This window comes from Opisthocomus hoazin, chromosome 1 (genome assembly GCF_030867145.1).
Source record: "Opisthocomus hoazin isolate bOpiHoa1 chromosome 1, bOpiHoa1.hap1, whole genome shotgun sequence".
Taxonomy (NCBI): Eukaryota; Metazoa; Chordata; class Aves; order Opisthocomiformes; family Opisthocomidae; genus Opisthocomus; species Opisthocomus hoazin.
Window position 1 is genome coordinate 145,963,904 of NC_134414.1, and position 19,589 is coordinate 145,983,492.

At 40.1% G+C, this 19,589-nt stretch overlaps 1 protein-coding gene across 3 annotated transcripts in view; it reads right to left on the minus strand.

Annotated features, from left to right (window-relative positions):
* PIK3C2G (phosphatidylinositol-4-phosphate 3-kinase catalytic subunit type 2 gamma) overlaps positions 1-19,589 on the minus strand; it is a 310,696-nt gene that overhangs the window by 34,504 nt on the left and 256,603 nt on the right. For all 3 annotated transcript variants that reach the window (XM_075440297.1, XM_075440305.1, XM_075440313.1), the window contains 3 exons: positions 12,989-13,181; positions 12,291-12,412; positions 7,523-7,631 (listed from right to left, as the gene is read on the minus strand). In XM_075440297.1, coding sequence (XP_075296412.1) covers positions 7,523-7,631; positions 12,291-12,412; positions 12,989-13,181 — 424 coding nt within the window. The remainder of the gene's footprint in view (positions 1-7,522; positions 7,632-12,290; positions 12,413-12,988; positions 13,182-19,589) is intronic.

Consider the following 19,589-nt stretch of genomic DNA (forward strand, 5'->3'; position numbering starts at 1 on the left):
AGCAATCTGGATTTATCTTAGCAGTTGCTTTTTATTTTTCATTCTAGTGTTTGGAGTTTTTCCTCCCACGCTGGTATTTTTTTTAAAAGAAAAATCAGGGAAGAAAAAAAGTCTAAACCAACAGAATTGTTTTCCTTGAACTGAATGACAACTCCTTAAGCTATTAGCAGTGGATTGCCAATATACCTGTCTGCTGTCCTCATGACTAATTATTCTCTTGTCTCGTGAGGACAGCTTACAGTGGAAAGCCCATACACCTGCTTCAGTTTCCAGTAGCTTTAAACAGCCAAGTTATTCCCTGTGGGACCTCCATTTGCTCTTTCAGCACAAGTCCCAAGTGCAGGAAATCTCAAGGGTTGGAAGAGTGTATTTTTGGCAGCTCAGCCTTTATTTGACAGCATGAAAATAAGCAGAGAAACCTAAGTAGCCCTTCGAGTTCAAAGATCTTGAGAGAAGTGGGCAGGAGGTGGAAGGAAGGATACAGTAACTGACTTGAAAGAGAAATAAAAAATTCCACACCGAGCAGCCTGGTGTTCTGCTTCCTCTCCACTTACTCTTTCAGCAATAAATGGAAATATTTGAACAGAGAGGTTTGTAAACAGGAGGTGCAAAGATTGTTTCAGGTGATAATTCCAAATTCTTGTTTTTAAAGAAGACAACACTGAAAAAAAACCCCATTTGTTTTAAGTACAGAAGTGGAATTCATGCAGATCTTACAGCAGGCATGAACATGACAGGCATGTAGACTGCTGGTGCCACAGCACTGATTATAAGCTTTCCCTGTCTGTGTGTTCATTGTACTCAACAGATATCGATGCATGTGGGGAAGCAGCAAGACTAACGTTGGCAAATGGAATGCAAAACCATAATTGAACAGGTCATGTTGCGGGGCAGATGTAGCAGCCTATCCAGGGCAAAGTGCTTCAAAAGCAATGGGGGAGATCTTCTACATGTTTGTGGCAATAAGCATTTCACATACTGTTATTCAGAAGACAGCAATTTCTCCCTGAACTGTGTTAATCTGCCTGCTGCAGGAGTTCACCATTTAGAATTCCAGCAGCAAAGTGTGTAAGTACCTTCTTAAGTGCACCCTTTGTCAGCAGACCACCAAAGCACTGTGCTGAACTTTCAGGTGATTCCTAAATCAATGGGACTTCAATCAGTTGGACCCCAGTTAATGGGACTGAAGCACATGCGAAGAGTTAAGCATGCATCTAATTTCACTGCTAAATAGAAACAGGCACATCAGACCTTTGAATATATGTACGAACAAAAGGACACTGTATTTAGGTGGATAGAGTCCACTTCTAAACAAGAAATTGTTGTTACAAAGATGTGACAATACATGGGAATCTTAGCAACCCTGCGACGGTCTTGGCAGACAGGCAGGCACTAAGGATGACCACAAGCACTCACCTACCCTTTTCATCCCTGGAATTCTTACCTTTAAATTGGTAAATGCAAATTCCCTAAAATACTGCCCATTTAGGGATTTTTAGGAAAGCCTTCTATCATTTGCCTAACCATTCTTAACTAGTAAGACAACCATCTATAACAGGTAATGTTGATATTTTTCTAGGTCACTCAATAACATTAGCCTACTGGGGAGCAGCCAGGTACGTATGGGTGCATCCGTGCTGGTCTGGCTAGAACTCACGCATGACCTTTTTTCAGCCATTAAACTCCAAAGCGACAAAATCCACCTTCACTTACACTAGGATACAAGTGAAACAAGCAATTTCAGTGGCATCGGGGGAGCTGGCACAGCCCTGCACCACTGCAGTACAGTGGAATTTGTCTACTGCTCTCCATCAGGGACTAACCAGAAAAGCACTCTGCTGTTAATGAAACACAGCCAGATTTCAAGACAGATTTAATTTCGCTAGAAAGAAAAGCAGCCTCTCCTCTGCTTTCAGCTTTCTTTTCAGCTGTGTTAGAGCACATTTGGGGTCAGAGAACACCATGCACCTGTTATACTTTAACAGGATGGAGAATCAGCAGGAAAGAAAGAAACCAGAAAAAGCTGACCTTGCTGCAGCTATTATAACTTCAGGAAAGGACAGTGGAAAAGAGAGGACTTTGAACCCTCCCCATTTTGGCTCTGCTGGATTCTTTGCTGCAGGAGTATGGGAGTGGTGGGAGTTTAAGGGACCCATATACCTCGGGCGCACTTTGTACCACCGTGTTATGTACCTCCACACGGGCACTGCGGGAGCTATTTTCTCATCTCTGCAAAGCCCAAGTAGTGCCAGTGAATAAAATTAAACAAATGAAATATGGGAAACTCTTATCAAACTTGATTACTTTTATAGTGTAAAAAATTTGTCACTCTAGAACAACCCTGTGGTCCTGGTTTTCACTGTATGTTTGAAAATGAGTGAACGTAATTTACAATAATTTCCATTTACACCCTCTTTAAATCTCTTTTACACAGCCTATAAGTCACCATAAAGCTGTACATAGAACCCATCCATAGCTGATGCCCTGTCACTGTTTGCTTACCTGCTTGCACTAGGTTTATCTTTGGCCCCAAAGCCCTTAGATAATTCGCATGCCTGAAGAGAAATTATTTCTAGATGCAAACCCCAATCTAATTTTTTTCCTGCTGATTACCCTGCTGTGCACCTCCACTTACTATGATCTTTGCCAACCCCCCTCAACATGATAAACAAACCCCCTCAAACATCCAAGCCCACCAAACTTGCACACAAAACTAATCTCTGTGAAAGATATGGGACAAATAACACCTGTTTATCTACGGCTATGCAGTTTTGCCAGATCAGTACGTACATCTAGTGTCTGAGCTGTGTTATCAATAACAATATCCACATCTTAAATGCCACGCCTTTTAAATGATGGAAAATGGGAAGATTATCCGTGGAAAGATACTAGCAGGCTGATGGTACCAAATACACACGGCTGCTATATAAAACACTGCTTTAAATTCAGTTTAAAATTTTTCATTTGTAATGCTTAAGCCAGGCGCAAGTTGTCTTTTCATGACAAGCATGAAGACATTCAGCTTTGTGAATGCTGCTGTTTGACACCAGGGCCAAGGGCAGACTAAATTAATGGAGCCTTACCTTGCTTTTGTGTCCCCAGGGAGTGTACAACCCTCCTACAATACAGCATTAAAATGACAAGCCTCTAGGGCAGCCCTAATTTATATCATACGTTACGAGATTTGGGCTGCAATCTCCATGCAGGCCATCATTCAGTTGGAGTTGAGAGTGTAATAGAGAAAAATGTAAAAGTGGCCAGCAGCAGCTGCCTTTTGTCATGGATTTGATTTATACTTTGATAATGTGTATTTTTGTCCTCCTCCATGTTACCAATCTTCAATTTATTGATTTCTTGATGCGTCACCTATTATTAGGATCACAGAATAAGTTGGGTTGGAAGAGACCTTTAGAGGTCATCGAGCCCAATCCCCCCTGCAGTGAGCAGGGACATCTTCAACCAGACCAGGTTGCTCAGAGCATCATGCTACTTCACCTTGAATGTTTCTAGGGATGGGGCCACCACTATTGGTGGCACCACTTGGTTGTTTTGCCATTTAGAGAAGCAAAACTTGAGAAGTCTAAGCACTGTTGAGCCTGTCGCCTTGCTGATCTCAAAGACCCAGGCATTTCAACTGATGCAGCTGATCAGCCAAGTCAGCAACGGTGCAACTGGCACAAACCTAAATATTCTTGCAATGTGATCACATGTATTGCCACTGGTTTGGGAGGAGTACAATGAAACTAAAAAAGGTGCTGAAAGTGGTTTTGATCCTGTCCCAAATGACTCAATATGACAATGAAGGTGCATCAACTTTTGCATTTTAGTTATTCATGTAGTGAATATAGCTTGTTATTCACTTGTATAGTCTGGTGGTGCAGTTATTTATAAATGAGTGCTAACCTGAATTTCGAAAAACCACTCTTATTCTAGGCCACTCTTCAACAAATGTCTAACAGAAAGTCAGTGGATGGGGTTGGTGCTCAAAGTAAACCACAGACTTAAAAACTTGCTTTGAACAGGGACAGGCATGAGCACATTTAAGCATTCAAATTGGTCCAACAGCAAATGTCTCCATCAGCTGATGCTTCTGCATTTATTGGATCTGACGCTAAAATTCAGAGATGGTGAAAGATGGCTTCAAGTTTCTATTCTTTAAAGAACGGTATAAAGAAATATTTAATTCCATCTGCACTACAGTGCAAATGAGAAGGTAGCTATTTTCCATCTCTCCTCCTTCGTTTAAACCATTTAGCAGAAAAGGTCAGTGACATTCTGACCTCTTCTTAATTATAACACAATTACCATAATTAGAACTTAGTCTAGATTAAAAAGCACACACTTAAAAAATGACTGAGGAAGAAATCTGGATATAATCCAATTCCTTCTTTGTTTCTAGGATTTTCAATTACTTAATTGGTAGAACCAAGTGTGCAGTCAGTCCAGTGTGGACTGGACTAAACTTTTCAGAGCTGAAAATGGCGTCTAGTCAATCAGGGAAAAGTGTTTACAGTGATAGCAAGAGTATTTTATAACAAAATAAAGCTCTTCTCCATCTCAGACTGCTGCAGCAAACCGTAGAGCTACCTTACAGCTACGATACTGTACAGGTACAATTCAAAAGAAAGAAATGACTGTGTCAAGAACGTACAGGGAACCCTCTTCTACAGGCATCTGCTCTTGCAAGATTTCTTCACAAATTTCTGAATTAATTATTTATTCCTACATAGTTTTACTATTTCATAGGAATGACAGTTTGGTAATGCTTGAGAACAGAAATCTCACTAAATGGTTTTGGTCAGGCTCCCTAGAAATTTCAGAAAAAGGACAAATATGACTGCAAAGTTGTCCAAGGCATGAAGAAAGACAAAATAATTGTATTTATTTTTATCAAGAAAGCCTCCCAGCTTGGCTTTCTGCTCAGAGTAAAACCAAGAAGACACCATGACGCTTTTGAAAGTCATACCAAAGGGAAAAGTAAAAAAGAAGCCTTCAGCTGGGATTACAAAGGAAATTACCCACTGACTGGTCTTGTGCTAAGTGGGTCAGAACACGTCAGTATATTCTAAATTTCTCACATCTCCCAGCAGGAGAAGCATATTGAAGTAAAAATAATGATTCAATGTTTATGGAGTATCAATAACTTTAAAGGTTATAATCTCGAATTGCAGGTTAGCTGCATGGTGGTAAGCAAGATGATTTCCAGCATGTAATAGCACTTTACAGATGGAAACTATCTGCTCATTACTCCATTTATTAGCGTGCTCTCCAAGTCCAGCACACCAGTAGCTGTGCAGTCCAGCACAAAATTGTTTTCTTCTCCTGATGGGTCAGCACTACAGGCTGCACCAGACTGGAACAGCTTCCAGCAACTGCATAGTTCCATGTGCCTGCATAGCCCCACCGGGCTGGTTCAGAGCCACGCTAACATACGTCCCCAAGCAGATCTGTCCACAGTTCCCTCTGAATACCCTGTCTGTGGTCGTGTCCCAGTATCCCAGCAGCAGCTTGCTGGGAGAACTCACCCAGATCCACGGGTGCGCACTGCAGGACCATCAAGTGAGGAGGGAAGGCACTGGGGAGCCCAGCACAAGGCAGCGGGCTCTGCCCGATCACTGTCCCATTCACAGACCTTGGAGCAGGAGGGAGAGGAGATCTTCTGCGCGTGACCGGGAAATGTTTTTATCACTATCCCAGCGCTTTCAGCAGTCTAATTTTTCAGCCATAGATTAGGCTTCTACACAGCAGGGCTTGGTCCAAATTGAAAATCCATGTACCTTACAGCAGCCCAGAGCACAGCAGAAGATACAGAGCTTTTCATTTTTAGGTCACTGGCTTATATCAGTTTTTCCTCAGCTGTGACCAAAAGGCACTAATGTAAAATAAACTCATGACCCTAATGTGAGTGACAGAAACTACACGACAATTAACCCCAACCTGCACAGCTTATTTGGCAAGGTCAGTCTAACGAGCCTAGCACCCAAGTCAGCTGTCCATGCTAAATTAACCGTAATGCTGTGACACAGATATTATCTATCCTCTTTGGAGATATTCTCAGTTTCAGCTCAGGGCACAGAATTTATATTAACAAGAAAACTCCTGTTTGTTTTACAAATGGACAATTTCCTCTTTAATCTCCATTACTCAATCACAGCTGGGAAATTCATATAGCTGGGCAGCAAGCATTTTTCTCCTCTTGCGAGATGTTAGAAATTTGGGAGAAAAACCATCCTGTCATACCCTCTTGTGGCATCCTAGACTGTCTACGCTGTTAAAGGAAACCAGCCTGAGTTTGCACTACAGTCCCGAGGCCACAGAACACGACATGGCTCACCTGGCAGAGGCCCAAGCTCTGCTAGAGAGGATGGCAAGAGTGAAACAGCAGGGTCAAAGCACGAGCTCCTGCCCTGGTTCCCTTGCATTTTCTGGCCTATACGCAAGCCTAGGCTCTAATGTAAGCCACCATTTCTTCCTACCTGTCTGGCAACTTTCCTGACAACCACTGGTTGCCGGAAGGTGCTCCTTTCTCTCGGACCCTGGTGTCAGTATCAGTAATCGACCATTCAACTTCTCAAGCGACACAGCGTTAATGATTTAACATCCTCCCGGGGTGCATGGGGCCTGTTAGTTGCTCTTGGCGGTGGCTTTTATGATGCTGAGGTGCAGAACACTTTGTCCTGGGCCAGGCAATGAAGACTCAGTGTTTGTTACCATTTCAGCTTTCCATTTTGAAACAAGAGGAAAACATCCGTCTGAACATGAGGAAGAACTTCTTCCCTCTGAGGGTGACGGAGCACTGGAACAGGCTGCCCAGGGAGGTTGTGGAGTCTCCTTCTCTGGAGATATTCAAGACCCACCTGGACAAGGTCCTGTGCAGCCTGCTGTAGGTGACCCTGCTTCGGCAGGGGGGTTGGACTCGATGACCCACAGAGGTCCCTTCAAACCCCTACCATTCTGTGATTAGATCTCAGGAAACAATAATGAAGGAAAAAATGAGAAAACACCAATTTTAATGGACACAATCTACCATTCTGATAATATTGAAAAATTCTGCTTTTGGTCATATATTTGCAAAACAATTTCTTCTATATTTTAACTTTAATTTTGAAATGGACAGTATTTCTGGGCTGAAAGAATGGAACTTTTCATTTAAAAACTGTCAAAATCAGACTTTTCCATATTTCAAAACTTACTCTTATTTTAGACATTACATTCCTCAGAACCTACTCCTTACTGTCAAAAATTCTGTGAATCACTGCTTTTGGATGGCAGGAAAGGAAGAGATGTTTATTTGAAAAATGCCCTGCCAGGTCTAATAAACTATTTTTCAGTCATTCTTCTCTTTTTTTTTTAAGTTCTGATGAATGCTGCAATGGCTCTACCTCAAAATGGCTGCATTAGAAGACATGTCATTTATGTCATTTTTTTTTTTCCAAAGGAGGCCGCGGAAAGCTTCCTGATGCTTTTGGTACAATGCTACTACAAGTCCTATGCAAATACAATAAATACTGAAAATGCTCACATTAGCCAGCTTCCTGGATCCACTTAACAGCTGTTTTAGATAGAGATTCAAATCCTTCACTCTTTTATGTTCAAGATCTGTAAAAGGTAAATGCCATGACTGGGGAAACCTGAAAAAGAAGAATATTCGTAAGTATAACTCTTTCACTGTGCTTGCTGAAAATATTTCCAGCTCTACTTAGCATAAGAAAGTTAACACTTTCTAAAAGGTTTTGCAGGTAGGGGAAGGGATGGGTAGTGTCAAGAGGGCTGTTTACCCCCTGTCTCTGATTCTTCTAATAATTTGCGGATATTCTGTTTCATACTGTACCCCTTCTTCTGTTTAAATTATTAATAAAAAAAAAATTAAAACCCCAGAAGGGCACTTATTTGCATTTTATGGTATCTGAATGCCCCTGAAAAATTGGCCCTTTATGATTCCAGGAAAACACCACCCTCTCCATTTTTTGCACTGTGCACAGGACAGCAGATCTCTGACCTCAGCCCAGGGCTCATGCTGTTACCAACCCTTACCATAGAACATTGAATACCAAAGCCTTACAGCAACAGTGTGACATTTTCTGAATACATCATTGCTCGCTTTTTTACCTCAGCTATTTAGAGTGTAGATAAGATTTTCAGAGCAGGTCCCTGATCTCCTATGTAATTTCAGGCACTAGTATAATGAAAGTAATATCTGAAAACAAATGATTGTCACAGTAACAAAATCAATCCCAACAAAAGCAATAACAATAATAATAGTAATGTTCTTGCTGAATTTTTATGAAGACGAATTTCATTTCAGTTTAGTAAATAAACCACATATGCATAGAATGGCCTTCTGTCAATTTTCAAACGCTCTTGTGACTGAAAATGTCAAAACCCCACATTTTTTTACTTGAATCATCTTTGCGTTTTAGAGACAATGCACATTAGATCAGTCAAAAGGTTAGATTTTTAACAATACATGTAATTAGTTCATATTAACCTTGCCCTTACCAGGACTATTTCTCTCTCGGGTTGAAGAAGCATTAGAAAAGCTATCTGTGCTAAATTGCCTGTGATGGGGTTTGTAATCTGGATTGCTAATATTTGGATTGCTAAACCACTAATATGCTTTATGTCCTCTAATCTATTTCATATAGAAAGGCAGAAGTTTTGATCTGGTTGTATTTCATGTTACACCACCACCGTAAATACTAAACAGTGTCTTGTTTACAAACCTCTTTTTTCTGGTACAACATTGTTTATCCACTACATCCCAAGAGATATCTAAAGGCTTCAGACAAACGACTGAAGAGCCATCTAGCAGTGCAATACACTGAAAAGGGACACTTGGCCGGCCTTTTGAAAGGCAGCTGGTCAGATCCTACTTTGAACAGGTTTTACGCGATTCCACAGCTCAGTGATAAGATGCCATCAGCTTTTCAAAGGCCAGCCAAATGGCAACACATGGAGCGCTGGATTCCCACCATCCAGGGGTACCCTGGCCAGCTTTGCAAATCACAAACAGCAGCCTCACCTCGTGAAAATCAAAGAACTGAAGATGATTAACCCACAGTTGTTGTCACCAAGCATTTCAGTGTAATTAGATTTTGTGAACTGTAATTAGACCTGTTGGGTTGGGCTTTTTTAAGCTTGTTTTGTAACAGAAGGCCTTTTATGACGAGAATACTGATTAACAAGATACTGTAATGCTTTTTAGGAGAGGACAAATCTTTACCCATCTTGCATAATACTTCTGAGGAAGAACTCAGCACTGGTATAGCTTAGTCTGCAATTAAAGCAGCAAGGGGCCAGGATGATAGCAGCATATTATATGTATGTATGACCTTTTGATTATTTCTGCCTATAGCACTGAAAAATCAGGGCCCAGTTAGGCAATGTACAAATGAATAGCAAGAGGCGATTCTTGCCTCACAGACTTACAGTGGCAGGACACATAATGGAGCGGGTGAAGTGATATGACCCAGGATCATGAAATATATGAGCCGCACAGATAAAAATAGATCCCAGGTCATTTGGCACACATAGATAGCCTGTGAATGCTCTGGGTTCCTCTGGTGCACAAGGACTTCTTTCAAGAGATGGTAGGGTGGATCTGTTTGGAAGCAGCTTAAAACTAATTAGACTGTATAACATAAAGAGAGGACTCCGGCTGTAAAATGTAGGCCCTCAGAAGATGCATCCTAAGCACAGTGGCCAAACAGAGGACACAGAAACTGCTGATCGATAGCACCAATAACTCTGCTGCGGTGAAGGACAATATGAACCTTGTGGTAGCACTGAACCCTTCTTTAAAAGGCCTTCCTGTTTTTGCTGAATTGCGCCTACAGCTGAAACAGACCTTGCACTTGTGAACACACTTGTGTTAGAAAAGGTTAACTTCCCAAGCTGATTTGGAGCTTTGCATCTATTTTAAGTAGATCAGAAAAATACGGCCTTGCGCCACGCGCAGACATCCTGCATAGCAGGTTCCATTTCCTACTTAGCCGCTTGAAGAACGTTCTGTGTATAAATTATGCCACTCAAATGCTTTGTTGGGTGAAAAGATTTTTGACCTTTTAAAAAACAATAATTAAACCCAATTAATACTCTCTCTGAAATGAAATAAGAGGAAAGGTGCTAGAGTGCAAGGGCTGGCTTGGGGCAGCTGCGCTTTGACTTATAAATATGGGCTGAATGTTTACATGTCAATAGCAAAATTTCAGGAGCTGAGAACTCTCAGCTTTTGTCACTAGTTTCTTGTGATATAGCCAGTATTTAGCACTTATAGGAAGCAGACTCATGTTGCACTGTTTTCTCCTAATGAGACGTGAATATATACAATTTCGTGAATCAATACAAAGCAGTAACCAAGTCCTTTCTGTTAGTAGTTCCAATTATCCCAGTAATATTAGACATTTTACTTTTTAAAAAATACGTTTTCAAACTGATTTTGTGATTACATTATGGAACAAGGCTTTTTCCTTCCTTTGAAGCATCTGGCATCAGCCAGAGTTGGAGCTTAGTAACATGCAGACAAACTAATGGTCTGATATGGTATGGCAGTTTCAGTGATAACTTCCTATAAAGAAATAATTACGTGTTTATTATTTGAATAAAATCTAGAATGCATGAAAAGCCTCAAAGTGACAAAGTTCTGTTAGAAAACAACCCAAAACTTTAGCATTAAAGAACATACATATAAAGAAGCATCATAAAATGAATCACTTTAACACAGTCTTGGGGAAAGATGACAGGTTACTGCTGGGACTGAATTATGACAGTAAAGATCTGGAGCTCTTACACACAGCCTCAGTCTTGGCAGATTAACCCTCTGTGAGTTCTGGAACTCTCTTTTGCAGTGAAAATGTTGTGAGTGACTTTATTAAAGGTAGATTTATCTGAAAAATGGCTAGTACTATTTTTGAAATTCACTACAGGATTTCTGAGGTCTCTGCACTTCTAAAGAGAAATACATTTTCCTTCAGAGGGCTCTGCACAACAGGAAAAAAACCCACAAATAGGTACTTGTTAAATATTTTTTTTCACAACCTAATAGATAATGTGCAAGCATCTCCAAATCAAAACCATGATTCAAGCATTTTCAGTGCATAGTGGAATTTCGATTCTCACCAACTGCTGCAAACCAGTTCACGTGAGTCAGCCATAACGAGCAAACTGGAGTCAATTAAAATCCCCTCAGGTAGGAGAAAGATTCTCTAGAATTAACCAGTCTCAAGCCATTTAACTGCGTATCTCTCACAAGCTTGGGGAAACATCTCAAATTTGTGGACTTTATGTTTTAAGTCAAAACCATGTTGTTTGTGGCTATTTACTTCAGGTCAAACATTGAAGACCTTTCTATTTTTCGAGCATATCACTTGATTCTCAGCTTGGTTCAAGTAAACTGCTTGTCTTTTTGGCCAGCTTTATGCTTTATTTTAAATAGAGCTTGAAGAGGGGCTTGTATCAGGTGTGTCAGCATGACCATTTAATACAGGACTACTTTGTTCCGAAGGGTGTATGCAGTATAACATGTATGATATTTGTAGAATACATAACTCCATTTGTATTACCAAAGTCACGGACAATTGTTACGCAAGGCAAAACTGTTTTACATAAGACATAAATCAACCCTGGCACTCACTGTCCCAGGAAACTGTGAAGAAATAAGATTCAGAATATGACAAGCAGGAATAGACATGCATATGGATAAAAAGTAATAGTCAGGATTACTGCAACTAACAATAGCGTAATTTTGAAGAGATATTACACTGAATGATATGAGGCACAAAGCATCGGGTTTTGGGGCCAGGATAGCACTTGTCACATCTTTCTCAGCTGAGAAGTATGTGCATCTCTTTGTAAAAAGGTTGATCATGACTGCCAGTGTCACAGATTCACTGGTTGCTGTTCTGACCCAGTGTGAGCATTCCCACGTTGCTTTAATATATGGATTTTGCTATGAGTTCTGTTCAGCAGAAAACAAAAACTATTAAAGGCCCTATCATGTCTTTAATGATGTCAATACCAATTACCCTTTGATTTCAGGAATAGCTGTGTCAGACCCAAGCTGTTCCCCCCTTCTCATCCCATTAAAAAAGGAACAATAAAATATATAAAAGTTAGACTGTCACAATAGTCTATGATTCAGTTTCTTCTAGGCTGAATAGAAGGCTTGATGGAATATGTCTCGTTGCCTTTGTGTTTCTAAAAATGTCTGCCATACATTTTCTCACATTTTTATCTGTGCATAGAGAGAACCATTTAACAGCAGTATAACATTCGCTAATATGCTGCCTTACTCTGGGAGGGTATGCGCTGGAAATTGCTTCTGGAGAAGGCTGTGAAGTTCTGAGAACTGGCAGAATGATTTTTCCACAAACGTGACCACATTGCAGGATTGCACCACCTGGACTAGATATAGCTGTGTTGGGGAACATGGAGAGGCAGAAAAGAGAAATGATCAGAGGGACGCATTAAAAACAAAAAACGTACAAGAGAAAATATAGGGTGATTTTAACAAAGAAAAACCTTTCTTTAATGCAGTGCCAAGTGCCAGAGAATTCAGGTTCTAATTTATAGTCTTTGCTGCACAGAAAGAGAAACTTGGCTGGATAGCATACAACTCAAATGCTGAAAGATCACTGCAGTGTGTGAAAACTAATAATGCACCATTAAAGCATCATACAACAGCCTCCGATTTCTATTAGGCTCCCTAATTTTGTTCCACGCTTTCCTTTTGGATGCTTTAATTAGCTCTTGATTTATTTTTCACTACAGGGCTTGAACTGTTCTCCTTAATGGCTCCCTGCTAATAGCTGTCTGCCTGGTGTTCTTTCTCTCCAGCAGCTCATTGCTTATGGCTCTGCTGTTCATCCTGTGATCCTTTTAATGTGGCACAAGCACATCTTCTATAAAGGAGGAGGGAGAGTATATAAGCTCACAGAAGAGTCGTTAAAGATCAAGGCAAATGAGGGCAAAAGAAGAATATAATACATACGGAGTCAGACTTCTTGTTGAACCCCAAAATGGTGGCTCTTGCAATTGACTTCTCTGTGTCCAGCATCACCCATTCTTGGGGGACAGTCTCTGGAGCTGGAGGCTTTGCAGAGCCTGTCACTGACATCTGTACAAGCGTGTGGATCAAGTTATTGAGTTTAACAGGAAAGCACTCCAAACTTTCCTTTATTTTCCTAAGGAATAAACAAACAGAGGAAGAACTATTTATGCATCTGTTTTGTTTCCAATTCTTAATCCATTGTTTCATGGATGCAAGAAACAAAAAACCTCAAATTCTACAATCTACCTCACACGCACATATACCCACATACACACCAGCCACCGCTATTTGCAGCAATACAGCATACCCAGACCCCGAGCTCTTGCCATATAGCCTGTCTCACAACTTACCCTGGGGTAGTTATTCTTCATGAGCTGCATACCATCAGCCTTCTTTCAGACAATAGAGATGGACAGAACATTTCCATGTGTGTTTTGAGGAGTTCAAGGGCAGAACAACATGTGTTCACTTCGACAGGTAGGAGAGAGTGCCCTAGCACTTTCTTTTTGGTTACACTAACCTCACATGGACTTACATGTGTTTGTGCAAGGCTCTAGCATCCAATTCATGATCGTTGCTAAACCCTCTACCCTATTCTTAAGAGCTCTATCCTTGTGGAGCTGCTTAAGCTGAAAAAATAAGGAGAAATTTTCTCCCCTTATCTCCTCCCGTCTCATCCCTGTACAAGGGGAGCTAGAACACAGTTCTAATTACCTAGGGTTTTGAGATCCTTCATCAGAAAAGATACAATAGATAAAAAACATAACTAGATATACATGCAGATATGTACTGCAAATGTGTTTTAACATCAAAGTGAACTCCACTTGAGAAATACCATTGCAAGATAATCACTGTCCTTTGAAGAGTAAGATGCAGTACTCATTAGAAAACACTTGCCCTCTTGAATTCAATTTTTGGTTAAGATATATTTAACTTGCGATGTCAATTCTTTTTTCTATTTCCCTGCTTACTTCTGCAGCTCTCTGAAGATATTCTGCATAGGTTCTGATGTTACAGTACAACGACCCATTAGTTTCAGAGCATACAGCAGCAAACCTCTACCAAATTGTCAGGGTTTTTTTGGTTTTGTGGGTTTTTTTATACTTGCAGTTTTGGATTATATTTCACAGCTCACAAGGGCAGACAACACCCATAACCCCCTTCATCATCCCCTGTTTGAAGCTGAGCAAATGCTTCACCTGTCATTTTAAATTAAATTCCTATTCATGGGTTTCTGTGAGTGGGTTGGATTGCACACTGCAATCAATTGAAATCAACTCCATTCATTGCATTAGCCTAATTTTCTTGATCTCAGATGTTCTAGCTAAAGTCTGTAGCTTCACAGATGCAACCAGATGCTACCTGCAGGTAGCTCCCTGGCTCACTCCTCTCAAAAGTGAGATTTCATTCAAAATACTGTATGAATTTATCATACACCAATTAGGCACACTAAACTGAGGAAAGATATATATGTTTTTCTTAATGTAGTACAAGGAAAGGTATCTCTGAATTGATTCAGTTAATTATCTTAATTATTAATTGCATTCTCCAGAAATAGATACATACAGACTATTTAATAAATTACAGAAATTAACACTCAAACAGAAAACAAGAAAACAAATCTCATTTCAAAACATTAGTACAAAATCAATTCAGTGCTGATTAATTAGACTGCACCTGTGGCGAACTTTTCCTTTTTTACTCCTATGTATTTAATTTAATGTGTAGTTTAAACAGCTCCTAAATCACTGAGACATGCTTTAGGTTATAGAATCTGTAATTGGGCCTTATTATAGCAAAGCAATTAGGGAATTTGTATTATTATTATGAGACATGTTAACTTTGCAGCTAAACACAGTGCATTTTGACCTGCATAAAGCAGGCCTTGGCTTATAAACTGGTATTAATTCAGGTATCGCCACTACACAGAACAGCTGATATCAGAATACCACTATTTAAACAATTCAGTATTTTAATGGCTTGTTGTTCTTTCCGTCGGTTCATTAAGCTTCTAAAACACTTTTAACAGCCAGATTGCTAATCATATACTTTAAATGAAAACAGAGGTTTTTGTTGTCATTGCTGCAGATTTTCCCTGTGAGTTATTTTAAATGATTACATTTAAAATAAAATACAGACAGAAGTATATGTTATTTTCTCCCTCTCTCAATATTCTGTTTTCTCTGTGTGCAGTCTTCTCTGATAGAATAGAAAGCATTAAGCAACCCCTATCTCATATTATCAACAAAGAATTGAAAAAGTTCTCTTTGTTATTCTGACGGCATCTCAGAGCGTGTCTTCACAGCAAGGTATAACAACTGTGGTTACAGTTCTCCACACTTTCTTTCAAGGGCAAGCCAGTTTAAGGAAACCCTCTTCTGCACAGCCTCCCAAAAGCTGGTTCCTACCTATGTATGGAGCAGTGAGGTACATCAAACCCATGTGTCTTCTCTTTTTTAATATTGCAGTTTATTTTTGGTGTGGATTACTTCACTGACCCAGTTTACCACACTGTGGTAATCTGATTCCCCTTTCTGCTAGCATTTTTAAAGTTCATCCTAAGGATCAGTGGTGGAACTTTCTCCTTGAACTCTCCGAGATCCCCGTACACCTTCTTTTCTCTACAGTCACATTAAGTTCAGCCAACCTTGGTAAGGTCATGGGTATTCGTTGCCAAGATCCTCTTGCTCCCTAGGCTGTTACCATCTTTGCCTGTGACTGCAGCTGGCTCTGCCTTCATAAAGACGAGCAAGTTTCTTCATTTTTTTCAGCGCTCTGGTAGCCCAAGATGCTTAGAGAATTAGTGGCTAGTAGTCTATAGATGAGAAAACTGAAGGAGCCAATACAAAGGGCACCAAAAGTACAGGTTAATCAGAAGAAAACAGGGAACTGTCATTAACTAGAGTAACTTTAATTGTGAATCACTATATTGCTAACATACATTTTTCATGCAGAAAAATGTTTTTTTTCCACATGACAATATCCGTTTACCATGCAGATTGGCATCTGACTTACTTCTCAGAAAAGTGAGTTAAATATCCAGGATTATTGAAAAGTAGTGACTTTTCACCTGCTGAACTGATTTTGAATTTCAGATTTGGCTCACAGTCTTTCTACAGACCTGTCAAATTACAGTATCTGGTAAAACATGCAGAGACCGGTTGGCTGCTTGTGTAAACAGAGATGGATGAAAAGACTGGCTAATGTTTTCCACAGTGATAGCTGGTGCCTTGATTTTTAGGAAGCAGACATTTCTTATGGGACAAGTATTCTGAGGGCTGGTGTTTACATCTTTTTGGACACACCAACCTTTCTCCACAGCCTTTTAAGAGCACATACATTCATTATTCCTGACTAGCTATCCAGATCTTAGTCTTGGTATATATAACAACGAATATTCATAATAAGTATCCACCCCAAACTTCACCATAGTTTTCTTTATCATTCATGATGGCATCCTGCTTCTCATTTCCATTTAGGTCTGAAACAATTTTGAGTATAATGAGCAAAATTTATTTTCATGGGATTCTCAGATGTTAATGAACATGGTGTTTCATTTATATCCACTTTTCGATCCCTGAATTTACCAGGCTCCAGTTTAAAACAAGTTGGATAGTATGCCTCCAACAGCTCTTAACAGACTTTTCAGAATAGTACTGACATGTGGGGTTCATACAATAGTGTGAATGCCTCAAACAACATAAATTCGAGGAGGAAATCTGCCTCTGTTTCTCTGAGGTACATGTACCATGATCTTTACAAACCACTTGAATGCTGCTGAAAGAAAGTTTAGTACCATAGTTTTGTCTATGACTTTTCAGAAGTCACCAGCTTTCCCTGGTGTTTCAGCTGTTTGTGGCATTTCTTGCTGGAATATCTGCAGGCACCTGAGAAACAGGGATTGGCTGATCAGTTTGAAAGGAGTTACAGTGAATTTTCCAGTTTTTCAGCTGCTGGCATTTATAGTTGGGAGTGGAGATGCTTGACCTAGGCAACAACAGGTACCCAGCAAATGATTCTCTTCATAATAGGCAAAGAGGGTAGCTGACCCAAGCAGCAGACCCCTCAATCAGGCTGCTGAAGATATGCAGTGGTGCTTTGCTGGTAACTGTCAGATCAACTGTGCATCTCTTATTCATGGGCTTCAATGCATGGGTTTGATTGCATACTGCAATCAATTGAAATCAACTCCACTCATTGCATTAGGCTAACTTCAATCCCTTAAAAATAATTTTAAATATACACCCCTTTACAGGAACATTAAAAATGTCTAGCAGTATGCCACACCATGCTGACATGTGAAGACATCTGCAGAAAACCAAAAACAAAACTTATATCCAGAGGTAAAATGGGTTTCCAGTTTCTGGTAAAACTGTGTTGTCAGGGGAAGAGGAAAGGAGAGAGGGGAAAGGATCAAATTGAGTTTCAAGGATCAAACTGAGTTCAGGGCAGATGCTGGAGAGACAACAATGTTTCATTTGGCACTAGCTGCACAGAACTGAGAAGCAGACACAGAAACACTTGTTTAACTCTCAATCGGTGCATTGTTTATCCACGATCTCAGGGTGCGACCTTCCAGAAGGCTGTAAGCTGTCAGGCTTAACACTGCTGCTCATCAGCTCATAACAGTGAACTGACCCAACGGGAGAAGTATACTGTACATAAATGAGACCATGGATTGTTGAACTTGTCTTAAATCAAGAATGAGAGCAAAGGAATTCGGCTGGAAGAAGAAGGCTTTATGATCCTGTAAGGGGTCAGTACGTTACGGTCTAAACTCTGGTAGCATTATCCTGTTGGCTAAAAAGGTGACGGCAAAGAACAAATTAACATTGTGTTGCCAGGAATATTTGTGACATCGTTCATCATTTCATGTTGTTTTTAAGCAACAGTAGAGGCAATGTCAGTGTTCTTGCTCAAAGCAAACTCAGACAATTGCTAAAAGCAACCTATTTCTACAGAAATACAGAGAAATACTGTTCTCTGATTTCTAGCAGAATATTGGAGTTTTCAGCAGATACATTATATGATCAAATCTGAAAGATTACAGTAACTACCTCAGAACAAGAAATAACTTCCAGTTGGTAGAGTTTAACATTCCAATGACAACACTCCTTGTTTAGAAAAGAACTTTTAAAAAACAATAGTGTTTTTGGAAGTAATTATGGAGAAAAAGGAGCTAGGAATTGCAAAGTATTTGAGAGCTACTGGAAGTTGTGCTAATAATCAGAATTTTCAATCTCCTTGCTTTTCTAAGGACAGCTTGAAAAAGAGATACAGAACTAAGCTACAGAGTAACCATGAGAAGTGTGTAACTGAATTTTTTCTCACCTGGACATTTTGTATAACAAGGAAGTAGGGACGAAATTTCTGAAGGACATGAATAAAGATGATGTAGGTAACGCAAAACTCACAAAAATCTCAATACGTTAACATTCCTAGTGGCAGGTTGGAAAATGCTTATACAGAAGGGTAAGCTCTCCATGGATCTGGGTATCAGGCCATCCCTAAGTCTTTATTTTGAAAAGGGGCTGGATACTGTTTGCAGAAGTTAAAATACTACTAGACATGAAGCCTGATGTTCTGCCCATATTTAAACATGTAGAAAAGTTAGTTAATATGTGTGTTGAACTAAAACAAATTATGTTCAAAGATCAATAGAAATTAAATAAACAAAGAAAAAAAAAGCTCCAAGAGAAATGAAATCCATGGAAATTCTTGAGCTAACGGCAAGAGACTTTCTTCTTGCAAATAAGCGTATATAATACAAACGTACCCTAAGAGTACTAAAGAACAAAAATATGCAATCTAGCAATATATGACTTTTGGATGTGATATAATGATCTGTATGGACAATAGCAAATCTACACTTCAGCATTTCGAAGGAAATTGGAACAACAGCTCTGGAGTTCACTAAAAACATTTTAGCAGAAAATACAGTTTCCAATAAGAACAGGGGCCACAGCACTGTACAGATCTGCACCACGATGCTTGTTTTGCTGATAAGCAGTATTTGAGTGGCACTTCCGTTCACAGAATCACAGAATGTTCGGGGTTGGAAGGGACCTCTGTGGGTCATCTAGTCCAACCCTCCTGCTGAAGCAGGGTCACCTACAGCAGGCTGCACAGGAACTTGTCCAGGAGGGTCTTGAATATCTCCAGAGAAGGAGACTCCACAACCTTCCTGGGCAGCCTGTGCCAGTGCTCCATCACCCTCAGAGTGAAGAAGTTCTTCCTCATGTTCAGACGGAACTTCCTATGCTTCAGTTTGTGCCCGTTAACCTTTGTCCTGTCGCTGGGCACCACTGAAAAGAGTCTGGCCCCATCCTCCTGACACCCACTCTTCAGATATTTATGGCATTTATAAGGTCCCCTCTCAGCCTTCTCTTCTTCAGGCTAAACAAGCCCATTTGGAAGGCCTTCATTTCCTTACCACCAACCCTAACAAGAAATCTAACAGGAGGAAGGACATGCTGGCCTCTGAGACCTACCTAAACTCTCTCTGGCCTGAACAGGATTTCCTAAACCTAATACGAACCCC